The sequence below is a fragment of the Daphnia magna genome, unplaced genomic scaffold, assembly GCF_020631705.1.
Source record: "Daphnia magna isolate NIES unplaced genomic scaffold, ASM2063170v1.1 Dm_contigs112, whole genome shotgun sequence".
Taxonomy (NCBI): Eukaryota; Metazoa; Arthropoda; class Branchiopoda; order Diplostraca; family Daphniidae; genus Daphnia; species Daphnia magna.
Genome location: NW_025533126.1, coordinates 7,268 through 22,905, shown reverse-complemented (window position 1 = coordinate 22,905; position 15,638 = coordinate 7,268). Strand labels below are relative to the sequence as shown.

Here is a 15,638-nt window from a genome sequence, read left to right as displayed (position 1 = left end):
AATCCGTTTATGGTTAGGTCTCAGCTTCCCAAGCCTTCAGTGAGAGCCCACACAAACCAATGAATTATTATTATTTATGTGATTAGATATGTAGTTTTACTTTAGGATTTCTTGGCCTTCATCAATACAACTTGGGTTGCGAGAGCAATTGCCATGAACTCTCTAACCCAGCCATCTCTAACAGCCTGCTGTGACTCAGAAGAAATTCCCTTGTATGCACCAAGGGCCTCCAAGTGGTTTTGATTACTTTTGGTTTTGAACAAATAGATGAATACGTCTGGGGGAGAAATTTTGGGAACTATTGGGCAACAATCTAATCCGTGTTTCCGTATGAATTTGGGAATTGAATAGGGACACTCTCTATTTAACAATTTTAACTAATTAATGAGTTTTCGCATCACTTACGAGTCCGTTTGCATAGTCGGAAAACGACATACTTTTACACTAACACAAAAAACAAAATGATGAATAAAATGAAACGAAACACTAACTTTTTCAGCGAAACTTTTACATTTATTCATTTGTCGCACAATAACAAAATAGTCATAGCAGAGAGAATCGGCCGTCGAATGCTGCGTTGCGCGATCAAATCAAATGTGAAAAAAGATGTCGAACAGCCCTATATATCTTAAACATTCATACTCTCAATAAGTAAAAGATAAATAATAAATAAAAGAAATATCAACACAGCACCGACTAGGTAGTAGGTAGGGCGACTAAAGTAGTTTTTATTCTTACTGTAGGGGGCGCGCTAGTGGGCAGTTCATAGAGGGAGCTGGCAGCCCTTGACGATAGCCTTAGAGATTAAGATTAGGAAACTTTTGACTGTTTTGACAGCAATTTCTTAGTTTTCCACAATTTTTTCAAATTCTCATTTATTTCCACATTTTTAACATTTCCCTAAGATTTCCATAGAGAGGTCTGAATTTCCATGAAATGGGGAAATTTCCAAGTCGGTGGCAACACTGCACAGAAATCATTCACAAAATATAATTATCGCAATTCCCTAAAATTCAAGACATTCTTTTTACTATCAACATAAAACGTAGAAATCTTCATGCCGAATAGAAGCCAAATGAAAGCAGACGTTGACAGCTCCAGCGGTGCAAAGTTAATTTTTATTTTTCATTCTCGTCCCTAATTAATATTTTCCCCGACGAAATACATAAAACTATTTCCAAAATTAAATAAACATAGTTAAAAAAAAACTAAAAAAATTGAATCCTTAAGAAAAAGCATGCATAAAAGTAAAATATTGAAATTTAATAAAAAACATGTCCTATTTTTCTTCCAAAAACATCATGCATACATCTAGTGGTCATTTTAACATCCACATTTTACACAACTTCACTATATGTACAAACTCCACTATTCTTCCCTTCATCATTCATAACATGTTTTTCCCCCAACCAAGTTTTTACTCATATTAATTAAATCACGCGTAGTTAAGTGATAAAAAAAATACTAACATATTTCTTCATTTTTCCATTCAAACTACACATCCACGACACCTAGCGGTCGCGGTACACTTTTTCTCTTTCACTTACTGTTATTTTTCCACACTCCTTCGAGAAATCAAAACAAAACAAAAACACGACATAAACAAAGATGTATATACATACAAAAAAGAAAAAAAAACGAAGAAAAAAAACAAAACAAAAAAAACATTAACAAAACAAAAACCAAAAAAGCAAACAAACAAAAGAAAAAGAATCATTTAAATTTCCTGAAACTATAATTTACTTTGCATTCCTACATTGTATCCTTCATTCTAACACATTTTTCATATCTCCCACCAAATCCGTCTTCCTAGAAATTTCTGATCACGGATAGATTTTCATCGAACAAAAACAACCATTTTGTCTGCAGCATCAAACTTATTCGACTTTATCTTCAGAAAATGTTGCTGTACTTCATGCTAACAAAAATATTACACACCACTGCATTGGCATTCGAGACTATAATCTGCAACTGCGATAATCCATCACAAAAAAACATTTATAAACGAATGACGAAAATTGCCCGTCATTGCTGAAACTAACGAAAAAAGAAGTCGATTACATGCTATGGACAAACAGAAAAGCTTGAATGAAATTCCAAGCGTCAATCTGCGAGAGATGGATGAAAATCAACCACATCAAGACAGATTTCTTCAGTCAACAAACAATATTTCCAGAAACAGTTGCGGTGGAAACATCATTAACTGAATGCACAATTATGGCTAAAACAAAAAGATGCAACGACGTTCAAATAAACTTAACTGATGACTGCTGGTTGGCTGGAGCTGGTTCTCAACCGTCTCCCCTTATGTAATTAATTGCATGATGGAAGGAACTTGACTCATTCGACAAGGAGCCGATGACATCATCGAAACTCCTCTTGGAAAAGCAAATGTTTCGGACGGGATTCATACACACAATCATCTCACGATTATCTGGGATATCACAGTAGCTACTGCATTCGACAACACTCCCAGACTTGTCAGCAGCGGAGAAAGCGCTCTCATCAAAACATTGACTCCAGGAACAATTTGCCTCGAGGACGAAAAACAGCAGTTCGCATTTCATATTACACCAAAAGGCAGATGCCTCACAACTGCCTGTCGCCATAAAAACGAATCGTTTATGGTTATTGGGAATGAACACCTGTTCATCTCAATCCCCCACCTCGACGAAGCCAGCGAAGAATCTGACTACGAAACTCCTCAACGAGAAACGACAACTTTATCAGGCAGTAAACTTTATCAGGACAAGTATAAATAACACAGTAACTGCCCTGGAACAAATAGGGGAGAACGGGGTCATCTTGGACACGGTTCAATTAGGACAAATGTCAAAAGTACTAAAATTAATGAAGGTTTTTTTCTTTTTATTTATGATAATCTTTACACACTTTATTGTCATGATGTTTTTTTTGCGACATCGCATGTATATTGTGGGTGTAGTAAAAAGACAAAAAAAATGGATGTGCTACCTGCTGTTATCCTCCACATTTACTTTTGTATTTTGTTAGTTGAAAAAAACAAAATATTTATAAAATAGTTAGAGAAATAACTAGATCTCTCATTCTTTTAGTTTATTCTGTAAAAATTTAAAATTATTATCATTGCATCTTATAATTATGAATAAAATACTAAAGGGCATCAGGTTGGGCCAATTTGGACAAGGCATCTGGGGCTGATATCGGACAGCTTAACTATCGAAGTGGGAGAGGCCAAAGGAGGAGCCAAATATTCAGGCTGTATCAAACTGTTGTAATTAAGATCATGTTGATTATAACCATTTGGTTAGCATTATAACAAAATTTTATGGTAAATTTTTTAAACTTTCGTTCCGTTTTGCTCTTGCTAGTGATTTATACTTTTTTCAGAATATATAAAAAAAAATATATTTTTTTAATATTCAGATATCTTGGTTGTATGTTACTTATTTCATATTACATTTTTTGACAATGAGCTATGATCATCACATTTTTAAACATGCCTTATGGGACGATGGACAGAGCGTCCGCTTCTGGTAATACACGGATATTTTCGGGTTTCATTCATTTGATCAGATCCATCATCGTCTTCATCTCTTTATCGTTTTTTTTTTTCCCTCTTTAGACCTACTTCATTTTCTTTATTTTTCTTTTGGATTGTTGGAAGTAGACAACAGTCTTATTTTTGTTGGTTTCATTTTCGTTCCCCTCTCTTGTCTTCTTTTAAATTCTTCTTCAATCGCGTTTTTTTCCGGTGTGTCCGTAACAATTCTAGTACGACCAATTCTACTTTGTGGTCGTTGTGATCGACGAACCGATGTTTGGTTGTTTTAAACTCTCGAAAATGGGCGGATGGTAACGAACAAACAACTGCTGGTGCGTCTGAAGATAATCGTATTAAACAAATAATGAAAATTTTAAATGATGCTATTTGTATTAAGAACTCGATTGTTTCAAAGTGCCATACCAGGAAAATTTTGCTGATAATCCGAATTGATATTGGCCACTTTTTAAAGAGGAACAGGTTGTTGGTTGTCCATAATAGAAGTGACATTTTCGGTATCAGCAGCATCATATCTATTGGCAGACTGCTGATCGTCCATCTAGTTGCTCGGTAGCCCAGCGTTAGTCGCTTCCCGAAATCAAATATAATCGGTAATTCTCATCAAGATAAGAAAAAATAACTGAAGAAAAATATTACCTTGGGAATTCGAATCTATATTGATGATTTACGAATGCAATCCATTATGAGAATGTTGATCATCCACCAGCAACTTGCTTGCTAGATCGATGGTAGGAGCTACAAAAAATGGAAAAAAAAATCAACAATTCTAATAAAGATAAGGCCAGAGAACTACAAATAAATACAACCTGGTCTGTCGGTTACGATAGATGGTGCATATTTTGAAACTTGAATTACGTTCCTATTAAAAGGCCATATGCTAGTCGAACAAAAGCCAGGAATAATGTTTTCTGATGTTATTTTCGAAACATAAGGCCCCTTGCAGAGACTTGCAACTTCTTTTATACTAATTCTTTTACCAGGATTCATCTGAATCCAATCATTATGGGCGTTTCTTAGTGCTCTCTTACAGGGACCAAAGACAGACACATCGCACGGTTGCAGTGCGTGAGAACAATGGGGGGGGGGAGTCAGGAGGTGAATTCCGTTGTTTTTGGCATAACCGATTACACAATAATCAATATGGCTGGCATGATTATCCATTAACAAAAGCGCTGGTCGATCTTTTGTTGCGTTTACGTGGGATTGGAAGTGAGGAATAGATTTAAAAAAATTTTCTGCCGTCATCCATCCTGACTCATCAACCAGTCCCAAGCAACCAATTGGTTGTGCTTCGCATAAACGTTTCTTAGGTGGTCAGAAAATAAAGAAACTACGGGCTGGTTGAAACCTGCTGCACGAGCCTGACTTGTTGCTTCAGGTTTTCTGATAGATGGTCTCGCGTTCCGTTTAAGAAATACTATTAGCCAATCTGCTGATGCGATATTGTTGAGTTTCCAATTTACGGGAATTTTTATTCTATTTTTTATTGCGTGGGTGTGAGCCAATTTACGAGTCTCTATGGTCGTTAGCCCGTGATTGAGAAAACAGCAACTCTTCAAATAATCACTCAATTCTGTTTCTTGTGCTGCAGAGAAAATCTGGCTATGATGCTCTGCTTTCTTGATGGACTTCGAACGAACTAGACTTTCCAGAGTATGTTTAGATTTATAGTAGGCTACAGTTGATTTCTACAACCCAAATTCAGTTGCAGCAGAGCGTATAGTTGCAAGCCCTTTAAGAACTTTAGCAATTGCAGCTCTTATGTCTTTTTCTTGTGGTTTGGGATCTAATCGTTTCCTTACATATGATCTATTCATCTAATTCAAAGAAATCTATTAAATGATTGTTGCAGACATGAAACACACAACGTCTATTTTTTCTTACTTTATTTTGTTAGTGAAAACCAGCACGACCAATCAATATCCAAGAGAAGGATTACTAGAAAAAGAAAGAAACAAATTTTGGTTCATTTATAGTAAAAACACATGGTGGACTATGGTTGAGTGTGAAGTCATAGCTTCGATGCTTATGACTGATGAAATGACTGTTCACCAAACAACATCTCTTACAATATGTTTAAAAATAAAAGATTACATGAAATATTTTACCTCGAGAAAGATTGTCCTATAATAAGCTGATCACGCAAGCTTCAAACTAACAGTTTGAACGATGCTGATCCAAAATGATGCCTTTGTCTGTTGATGTAGTAGATTCACACTTAAAAAATTCAGCAGTTAAGGAGTTGAGAAATTGGCCAGTGTTTTCATCAAAGAGCCAAAATATCAATTGACCTTAAAATATTAGACGAATGAGGATTTAATATTGAACTAATTTCACATGTGGTAGGCCTACCAGAAACAAAAATGGAATTCTTTTTCCTTATTTCAGTAACAATGTAACCTTTTTGCCCTTCATCACATACATCTTAAATGTTAGAATTTTGAAAATAAATTACCTGAGATATTATCTAAAGTGATGAATGGAATTTCTCCAATGTATAATGAGCTATCAAAGAGTATTCGACCACCATTAGCCATTTCTTCTCAAAGAAGCATGACTGTCGTCTGCTTGTTGTATCAATCGATTGTATTTCGATAATTGATCCCTTGTTGGGAACCCCCCTTTTTAAAAAAACAAACAAACGAAATGTCCAATTCAACCCCCATTTCATCAAAGCCGATATAAATACCTTATTTTAATGCAAAATTATAAATGGATGTGTATAAATGAACATAGCATGAATGTAGCCATCAAACATATGTATAAATTTTTTTTTTCATGGCACTGTATTACTGAAACTGGCATTGTCCAATTTCATACAATGCCTGTCCAGTTTTACCCCACCATTTTCAACTTCTGTTCAGAAAATGACTTCACAAGAACAGTTTCATCTTTTTTATTTGTGAAAGAAAAAAAAAGAAAATTCAAGGAAGTCGAAATGAAATTGCTACACCACACACATCAAAAATTAGAATTGAATTATACTCAACATTTAAAAAACGAAAACAAAAATAAATATATTGTCCATGATGACCCTGTTCTCCCCTACTCAACACTCAAGTCGGTTTGGCCGTACACGTACAGTTTGTACGCGACAAACTGACTGAACAAAAATGATATTCTGAGAATCGTGAGGAACACTCAATGCGAATTAGTTTGGACTAAAAGAGCTCTTGCAATCTCAGCTGCTAAATACGACGGATGGCTAGCAGTCAGCATCCTACAATTTCCCGAATGCATGAATCTTCAAGCACAAAGAGAAACTGTATTGTTGAAGCAATGCAGAGCCATTAGAATAACATTCGCTACTCAAAACGACAAGCTGTGGACCTCAACCTCGATTCAAAAACTTCATCATCGCCACAAACGGCTGGGAACTTGCCCGTACAGCCCATGCTACTGGAGAGTCTATTACGTCAATTTTAATGGAAGACATCATTTCTATAGTAACGGTACTTGGGAGAAAGCCGAAGCAACCCTTTTACAACCAGAACGGGATTTGCCTACGTCCTTCCGCTACGACGATGATAATGCACACGACTATGAAGCCCAGGCTAATGATGGCATTACAACAAGCCACATGAACATAATAGCAGATCTCGCAGCAGCAATGGCTGAACAAAGCATGAAAACAGGCATCAATTCATCAACAGCGATTAGAAATATCATTGTTGCAGCAGAAGAAAAAAACAGGAATAACCAGCTATATGAGCTGGTGGGAAACCTTCAAGATCATCATGTTCTTCATTGGTCTAGCAATCATCTGCACCATCGCCTTCAAAATCCTCCGATGGCTTGGCGTATTCAAGACGACATAGAGCTGTTGCTGCACACTTAAAAATCTCAACAAAACCACCCATAGAAGAAACCGACGTCGAGAAGTGATGGACATTTCAGAACCAATCGACATGAAACAATATCTACCTCCTCTACTGCAAACTTATGTTTGACTAGACCGATTACAGGACGTAATTTTACGAGCCCGGGAGTCATGTAACAGAATTCCCATTCCCCAGTGGAGTTTTTTGGTGTGGATCTGGTGTGGTGTAAAACACTTATTTCAAACCCTTCATTTATGGTTCAAATTGGGTGTGCTTCACGCAACCGAGGAATTTCAAATGAAAAGCCTCATTTAACGTAATTCTGAATTTGCGATGTGAAAGCTGCATTTGATACTCTTCGGATCCTCGTGTTACGAAACTATTTTGCCTCATTTTTACTTAGAGTAAAGGTAATTTTTGTAAACCAGATTCAAGAGCATTCCTAACGGGTGCAGGACACTCCTTAATGATATTTTCCCCTCTCGTTGATGGCATTTTTCGGAGGGTGTCTGACACCCATATGAACTTTAGGTAGAACTAGATTTAAGCACCATAAAAATTCATCTAGTTGGTGTTGGGGATTTATTCGGGGAATATTGGTTTCATAATAGTGTCACACACTTACATTTTTTGTGGTTTCTGCGCCTTTTTAAGTGTGTGTGACACCGGTTTGAAGCCATGGGTAGGCTAGTTAACGAAACAGCATATTGGTTTACTTTTTCTGTGATAAGGACATAGAAATATTCATCAAAGTGGTTGACATATAGCTTTTAAAATTACATCTATATGCATTTCATATTGGTTTGCCACACTCATATTTTTTATTTCAATTTGTTACCACAGTTTGTAAGGAACATATTGGTTTGACACTGCAATGAAACGCGTCTACATCTTGTTTCATAAATATAGTTTTCCATCCAATGTTTACTGCGTTTCAAACCTGTTTCACACACCGGAATAAAAATTCAACTTGTCTGTTTTTCGCCGCAAGGCGCCGTAAATTCAAATATACTTTATACTATGTATACACAGAAAACTGAGGGTAAATTAATAAATATGAGACAGAAAGCAAGATTCATTGTTAAAAAATGAGTCACACACAAATTATATACTGGACAAGTCATGGCGTTGCATTCCTTACAAGTATTTAGAACTTACTTCTTGTCGGGCTGATACAAGTTGTCACGCGCTCACTTTACAATATTGTAAAACACAAGTGGAAATGCAGACGACGACATATTGTGGTAGCCATGGATACCAGCAGTAAGAATGCTTTTGCTGTCGCTTATCAATCGTCTTTTATTATTTAACTTTCCATACCTTTAGAATTCTCCACGCTGGAAAAGAGCAGACGAACTTGGAAAAAGACATATCGCGTGGTGATCGCATTTAGTGGTGAATAACGCCGATGGTAAAACTAAGCTTATTAATTTAATATTTCCCGACTAATGTTTAATTATTCCTCGTGCATGTCAGTTGGGAATTCCTGTTGGCGAGTTTGTGTGAATTTGTTGAAAAACAAACAAAAAGGCAAAATATCAGTCATGGAGCCAATAACAGCTGAAGGCGACGAGGAATCTTTATCAAACAGCAATGCGGGTAGTTCTGGTGCCTTCCAGGTATAATAACTTTATAAATAAAGAACTTTTTGCGAAAATAATGGTACTTTATTAGGTTGAAAGAATACACATGCACTGGAAGGGCATACACAATTTGGAGAAGACGGGGGGAGAAAGTGTTAATAATGTTACATCTATCAAGTATTACCTCGTAAAAACGGTTGAAAGAGATGAAAACTTCAAAGACATCACTTACTACACTTGTGTTCCAACAACCTGGGTTTCGGAATGCATGCAATTCATGGTATACCCACCAGTTGGGACACATTTTGCCAACGGTAAAAATCAAGAACCAAATCAGTGGAGAAGCAATGTTTTTCAAAGGTTTCGTTACCCAAGGAATTCTTGGTTTGAGTACGATATCGACACACGCCAGAGAATTCCGCAACAAATGCCGTGATGAACAGACAGATGACAGACCTGCCACATCAGCAACAGCAACACCGATGCAATACAACGATGGGATCACATTGAAACAGTATATAGATAGACTTGAAGCATTAGTTAACTGTTTTAGTCTTTAATTTGTTTTGTCGTTGGTATACTAAGAAGATTCCAATGTTAGGTTTTTACATTGTGACAATTTTTATTTAACATTTCATGGTTATTAGACCTTCTGGACTGCATCAGTAAATAAATTACTTGTTTTGTGCCCTAATGTCATGCTTTTTCATTCAGCAGTACAATAGAAATAAAATACGTGGCAGTAAAAAGTACTTGTCTGTTTACTGAAAATGTCTAGCTTGTTTGCACTCGTGAAAGAGACGGACCAAGATTGTAACTGTGAAAACTGGTATGTTTGAAGGGTTCAAAACCAGTGCGATGTACCAAACAAATGCAATAGGGTAACACAAGTGTGATCTACCAACAAATAGCATGAGATTAAAACTGGAGAAAATCACCAGCACATGTAAAGGGTTTGATACGGGTTTATGCACCCATTATACAAAAATTTCAGCTGTAGAAGTGCACCAGTTACATATTAGTGTATTACTCCCGTTAATATAGTAGGGATAATCAGAGAAGTACACTGGGACAAATTTGAGCTTTATACGGGTATATTTAACTAGAACAATACCGGTGCAAAATAACTATAAAATTTGCGGGTAAAGCTTTATAACTTACACCGGTGTTAAACCCGCCCTATCACGCGAACAAGAGGTGTAACACCAGTGTGTTTCACCAGTGTCACATTTCACACGGGTGAAGCACACTGGTTCAACACGGGATCCAACCCGACAAAACTCCGCTAGGGTTCTTTAAGCATGGCTTCTTCACTGTATCTCCCCCACATCCCTCGTCACACAGCCTTCACTTGAACCCACCATAAGACTGCAAGCAGCAACAGAACGGACATATTTCTCATCGATTTCCCAAAAGACACCTGCACCACCTGAAGACATATTATTACAGCAGCCGACTAACATGTGTAATAGACCACAGCAACTCCTCCCAGCAACAGCAACCCCACCCAGCAAGAAGGTCGTCACGAATACAACCTTCCCTGAGGCTAACTTTTAATGTAAAAGTAAAAGTTATTGAAAACCCCTCCCTTCTTAACCTTCAATCTTCGGTATATAAATGCATGGTTGTAACATCCTGTTCAGAGTTGTCTATTGGCAAATACACAGCCTACAAACCTTTACATTTGGAGGTCCCAACGAGACCAACAACAAGACTCTGGAAGAAAAGTTTAAAATCTGTGCTTCATTTGCCAGCTGCAAGTGTTCTTACGCTTCTATCAACAAGTCTTCAAGCAACTGACATCGAAACACCATCGAGGTAAGCGAATGCCATTTGATCCACCTGTACAAAAGACTGCTCTCAACGAGAACACACTACTACCTTTATACCCCTTACTACAAGAATCTGATTTAACCGAACAAGACCCAAACCTAAGTCACCATCGAGAACAATTTTTGGACCATTGGAAGACTTTAATAGACTTAGAATTTAAGCAAGACGTAGAAAGAAGTAGATCATACCAGAGAATCTCAACAACTGAAAATATCCAACAGTTAAAAACACAGAAACAAGAAGCAAGTCAGGCGACGCAAAATTCGCTGCATTTTTACACTTACTACCTTCTAGAACAAACTTTAAAAGTAACAGATGGTGTAACGGCAGAAACCATTGCAAATGCTACTAACACACTCAACGACGATATTGTCGCACAAGGTGGGAACACCAGAACACTCGATAGTTTACTCCAACAGTTACACATGTTGCATGGAAAAGAAAAAGAATTTTTGTTCGGTACCATCAGTGTATTGCAGAAAGAGTAAGTAATTGCATTAATTCAAGATAAAAAGCAGATATCTACCCTAAATTTGAACTTTCAAACGTGCAAAAACAATTGGAGAGGAACAAAAAGAAGGCAAAAAGTTCCAAATACACTTTAAGCAGTTCATTAGAGCAATTTCAAGAAAACAACAAGGTTCTGAAGAACCCCATTGAAAAAGCAAATTCCCGAATCACCGACCTAGAACCTAAAAGCCTTGAAACCACCTGAGCAACCGAGAACCAAATGCACAACCTTCTCAAAAGAAAAGAGGAAAACAACGCAGCTGTCGAGACCAAAAGGCAAGAAATAATCAACAAACTTGAAGGTGAGAAGACCAGGCTGATCTAGAAATTCAACACTGCAGAAAACCTGTTAAAACAAGTCTCAGACACAGAAGAACAGCTCCAGAAAGAGATAAAAGTTTTGGCAGACAGACTCGACAAGCCTACAACAGAAAAATCAATTTAAAGACAAACGTGCTTGATTTTACTTCGAAGAACCAGAACCTTGAAAAAGAACTTCAAGAACTACAAAATCGGGTACGGGAACAAGAAAATCAAATAACCTTTCTAGAAAACCGAGTGAAAGAATACAAAAATCTTCAAGTTAAATTCATTGAGACTGAAGAGAGTGAAGACTCCAACGACGCAAGGTTAGACGAGGACGAACCCGGAGAAATAACCAAACTAGTGGGTGATAAGATAGTAGGTGAACTAACGAGCTGACCTTGCCGACAGACAGTCGAGACAAGTCACTCCACTACGAGCAGGAAATAGAACAAACCAACGATTTCGAACAATCAATAGAAAACTTTAAAACGCAAATAGAACAATTAAACAAGACAATCATCTATTTGGAGCAAGAAAATCAACAACTAAAAAGAAAGTCGACATGGGCGTAACACATGATGACGAGGACGCTTCGAAAAGCACAACGCAGAAGACGTTCGCGAACACCTCCAAGAAAAATCTCAAAGATGACGATATTCCAACAACTGAGCAGGACGACGAAGACGAGAAGAAAGTGAACAGGTACTTCACTCAACCAATAGTGAAGGTCCTAGGAGAGCTATTCTCCAGAGAAGACAAAAAGGCAATCCCAATCTTCAAAGGAAAAAGTACTGACAAACTAATATCAGATTGGCTTCGAGGTGCCGAACACGTAGTACGAAAGAACGAATGGGATGACAACCAAAAAATACGTTTCTTCTCTGATCGATTGAAAGGCGAAGCCTTTGAATGGCATGAAAACTACGCTGAGGAGGAAGGCGATGATCTAAATTACCAGGATTGGAAAGAAGCCCTAATAACAAGATTTCAAGACACATACGACTTAGCTACGCTGGAGAAAAAACTTTCAAAACTAACTAAAAAACCGGAAGAAAACTGCAGAGCTTTCGTATCAAGGTTAAACAATCTTTACGATACCATCGCTGATAAAGAAGAAAGGGCTGATCACAACCAAACTATTATTGAAGGCCAATTACTAAACAAAGTGAAAAAGATTAGGGACCACAGAAAAAGCAAAATCCTACTGCAAGGATTACTACCGAAGTATAAAGCAGAACTTTATCTACGAATGCCAGAAAACAAAGAAGACTTCGACGCATTATGTAAACAACTTTTTATTTCTGAAAAAATTCTACACACAAAAGAAGCTACAGACGACAAGGTTATGTCAGCTGTCATAGCAGGGATAATGCATCACGAAAAACAACAAGATGATAAAATCCAATTACTTGAGCAAAAATTAACAGAAGCTCTGTCCGAATTTAAATGTACTAATACGAAACGTGGATCCTCACAGAAAAATGACGTTACCATATCTGTAACTGACCAATACGAAAAAGGAAGACCACGTTCAAGTGAACGCTACTCAATATCTCATGATTCGCGAGTGCGATTTCCTGACAGTCATACAGCCGAGAATGAAGTCGAGAAAGAAGTCTCAGTCGAAACAGAGTCAGGACGAAGAAATTATAATTCTTCAGGATACAGGCAAACCAGATTTCCATCTCACCAACGTCCCCCATTTCGGAACGAATACCCCATCAGGCAAGGAAACTACAACGGACCAAACTTTAACAACTACAGACATCAAGTGCGTTATAACAGCAAGCAACATCTACAGCAGCATCAACCTGGCAACAATCCTCGAACCACTGAAAATCGAGAAATAACCTGCTACAAGTGTAACCAAAGAGGGCATATTGCAAGAGAATGTTGGACAGATATAGCACGTACCAACAACCGAGGTCCCCGATAAACACCATAAAACCAATACGTAACTCCCAACTAACATACAATTTAGGATCAGATATAGAAGTAGAAATCCCTAAACTGATACGTATTCCCGTTAAAATTTTTAATAGGGAAATTATAGCTTTAGTGGACACTGGCGCCGCTGCTAGTTTAGTATCCAGTAAAATATTGGATACTCTAGAGTGTAATGAGAACTTAAAACAAGTAAAATATACGAATCCTCCCATTTTTAGAACTGTGTCGGGACAAGAACTTCAATCGATAGAGAAATTCGAATTTTCAGTTGTTATTAATGATAATCATATTATTAACCATAACTTTTATGTTATAAACAACTGAAATGAACAATGCATCTTAGGACTACATTTCTTATCTAACAATAATGTGAAGATTAACACTAAAAATCGTCAAATTTGTTATAATCACTTTGGAGTAGAACATAATTTTGGAAGTAATACCATGCCCATTTATAGCGTAATATTTAGCAAAGCAGGAATCCATATATCACTAATCCCAATTGATAGAGAAGACGAAGATGTTACACAACAAGATTATCGTTACTTAGAATCCTTCATTCAATTAGACTTTAATAATAAAACTAAGCAGATAGCTAAGATCGCTGAAAAAGTAGAACAAGCACTCAATGTATCAGACGACATACGAACTAAAATTGAAATATTACTAAAGAAACACGAAAGTCTTTTCGCAGACCAAGAATCTGACTTGGGACTAGCTACACAAGTGAAACATCACATCATCATAGGCCATAACGCTCCCATTAATCAAAGACTACGAAGAACACCCGAATCCCTAAAACTTGTTGTTAAGGCTAAAATAGAGGTAATGCTAAGTAACAAAATAATAAGATAAAGCCACAGTCCTTTTGCTGTAGCCATAGTAATGGTACCTAAAAAAGATGGAGAGATGCGATTGTGCATCGACTACAGAGCTTTGAACAAAATTACTGTTAAGGATAAGTACCCTCTACCTAGGATAGATGACACAATGAACGCGTTGTGCGGATCTGTTTATTTTTCAACATTGGACTTACTAAGCTGCTACTGGCAGATAGAAATAGAGGAAAGTGATAAACACAAAACAGCTTTCATTTGTAAATTGGACCAATACGAATTTAATCGGATGACGTTCGGTTTAACAAATGCTCCCAGCACAAAGAGCAATGAAAAACATCTTGGAACAGTATTGTACAAATTCGCATTGGTTTACCTAGATGACATTATAGTGTTCAGTAATTCAATTACTGATCAATTACTGACACACTTGGAAGCAGTTTTTAGACTTCTTAAACAAGCGGGTTTAAAGTTGAAAAGGAAGAAGTGCGAATTTTTTAAAGAAAAATTAGATTATTTATGATACATTGTATCCGGGAAAGAAATAACACCAAGTACAAAGAAATAAGACGCGATTATTAAATATCCGACGGGACTCAGTTTCACAGCCACATCTACAGAAGAAGGTAAATGGTACGCAATCAAGGAATACCAAACCCTCAACTGTATAGCGGAACAGATCTTGCTACGACATAAGAAACCAGATCGCCCAATTGAAAGCCCTTTCGGATTACTAAACACCACCCAACAGGAAGGACAATTCATCCAAAATTAAAATACGATCGTGTGGGGAGAAAGAACAACCAACAGTTCATGCACCCAAACATTACTAAAAGGAAGAGGATACGTGGAAATTCCTCGAATACCGGAGTCGGATAATACCAGTCGTCTCTACGACACCAGCCGACAGATCAAAATATCATTTCTTAACAAACCAGATAAGGACATCGTACCAATAGGACACAAAGTGGTTGGAATCCCTCTGACGTACTTGACGTATCCTGCAGAAACAACAAAATTTTTAGATGAGATGTTAAAAACCACGCTAACTACATGCCTTCAAAATACCGACCTGGATACTTCAGTTTGCAACGATTACAGAGAATTGTGTAAGTCTAGAACAAGACGTTGGACTCTTTAAGATGTCCAATTTCTATTCAACAGCCCATTAGAAGACGAACAACTTGGGACTCGACTGTACAGCATCTCCTACGCCTGGAGAACTATAAGATTGGCACACCGAAAAATGGCAGTTATC

General features: G+C 37.2%; 1 protein-coding gene across 1 annotated transcript; it reads left to right on the top strand.

The window, feature by feature from the left end:
• Positions 1–8,895: 8,895 nt before the first annotated feature.
• LOC123466667 lies at positions 8,896–9,576 on the top strand. The gene is made up of 2 exons (XM_045166885.1): positions 8,896–8,984; positions 9,040–9,576. Exons 1-2 carry the CDS (start codon positions 8,910–8,912, stop codon positions 9,382–9,384), a joined length of 420 nt encoding a protein of 139 aa, XP_045022820.1. The 5' UTR covers positions 8,896–8,909; the 3' UTR covers positions 9,385–9,576.
• Positions 9,577–15,638: the final 6,062 nt, after the last annotated feature.

Excerpts from the sequence above, each read along its gene's own strand:
- LOC123466667 (XM_045166885.1), top strand. The coding sequence starts at position 8,910 with ATGGAGCCAATAACAGCTGAAGGCGACGAGGAATCTTTATCAAACAGC. Across the intron at positions 8,985-9,039 it reads GTAGTTCTGGTGCCTTCCAG|GTTGAAAGAATACACATGCA; the intron begins GTATAATAACTT and ends GTACTTTATTAG.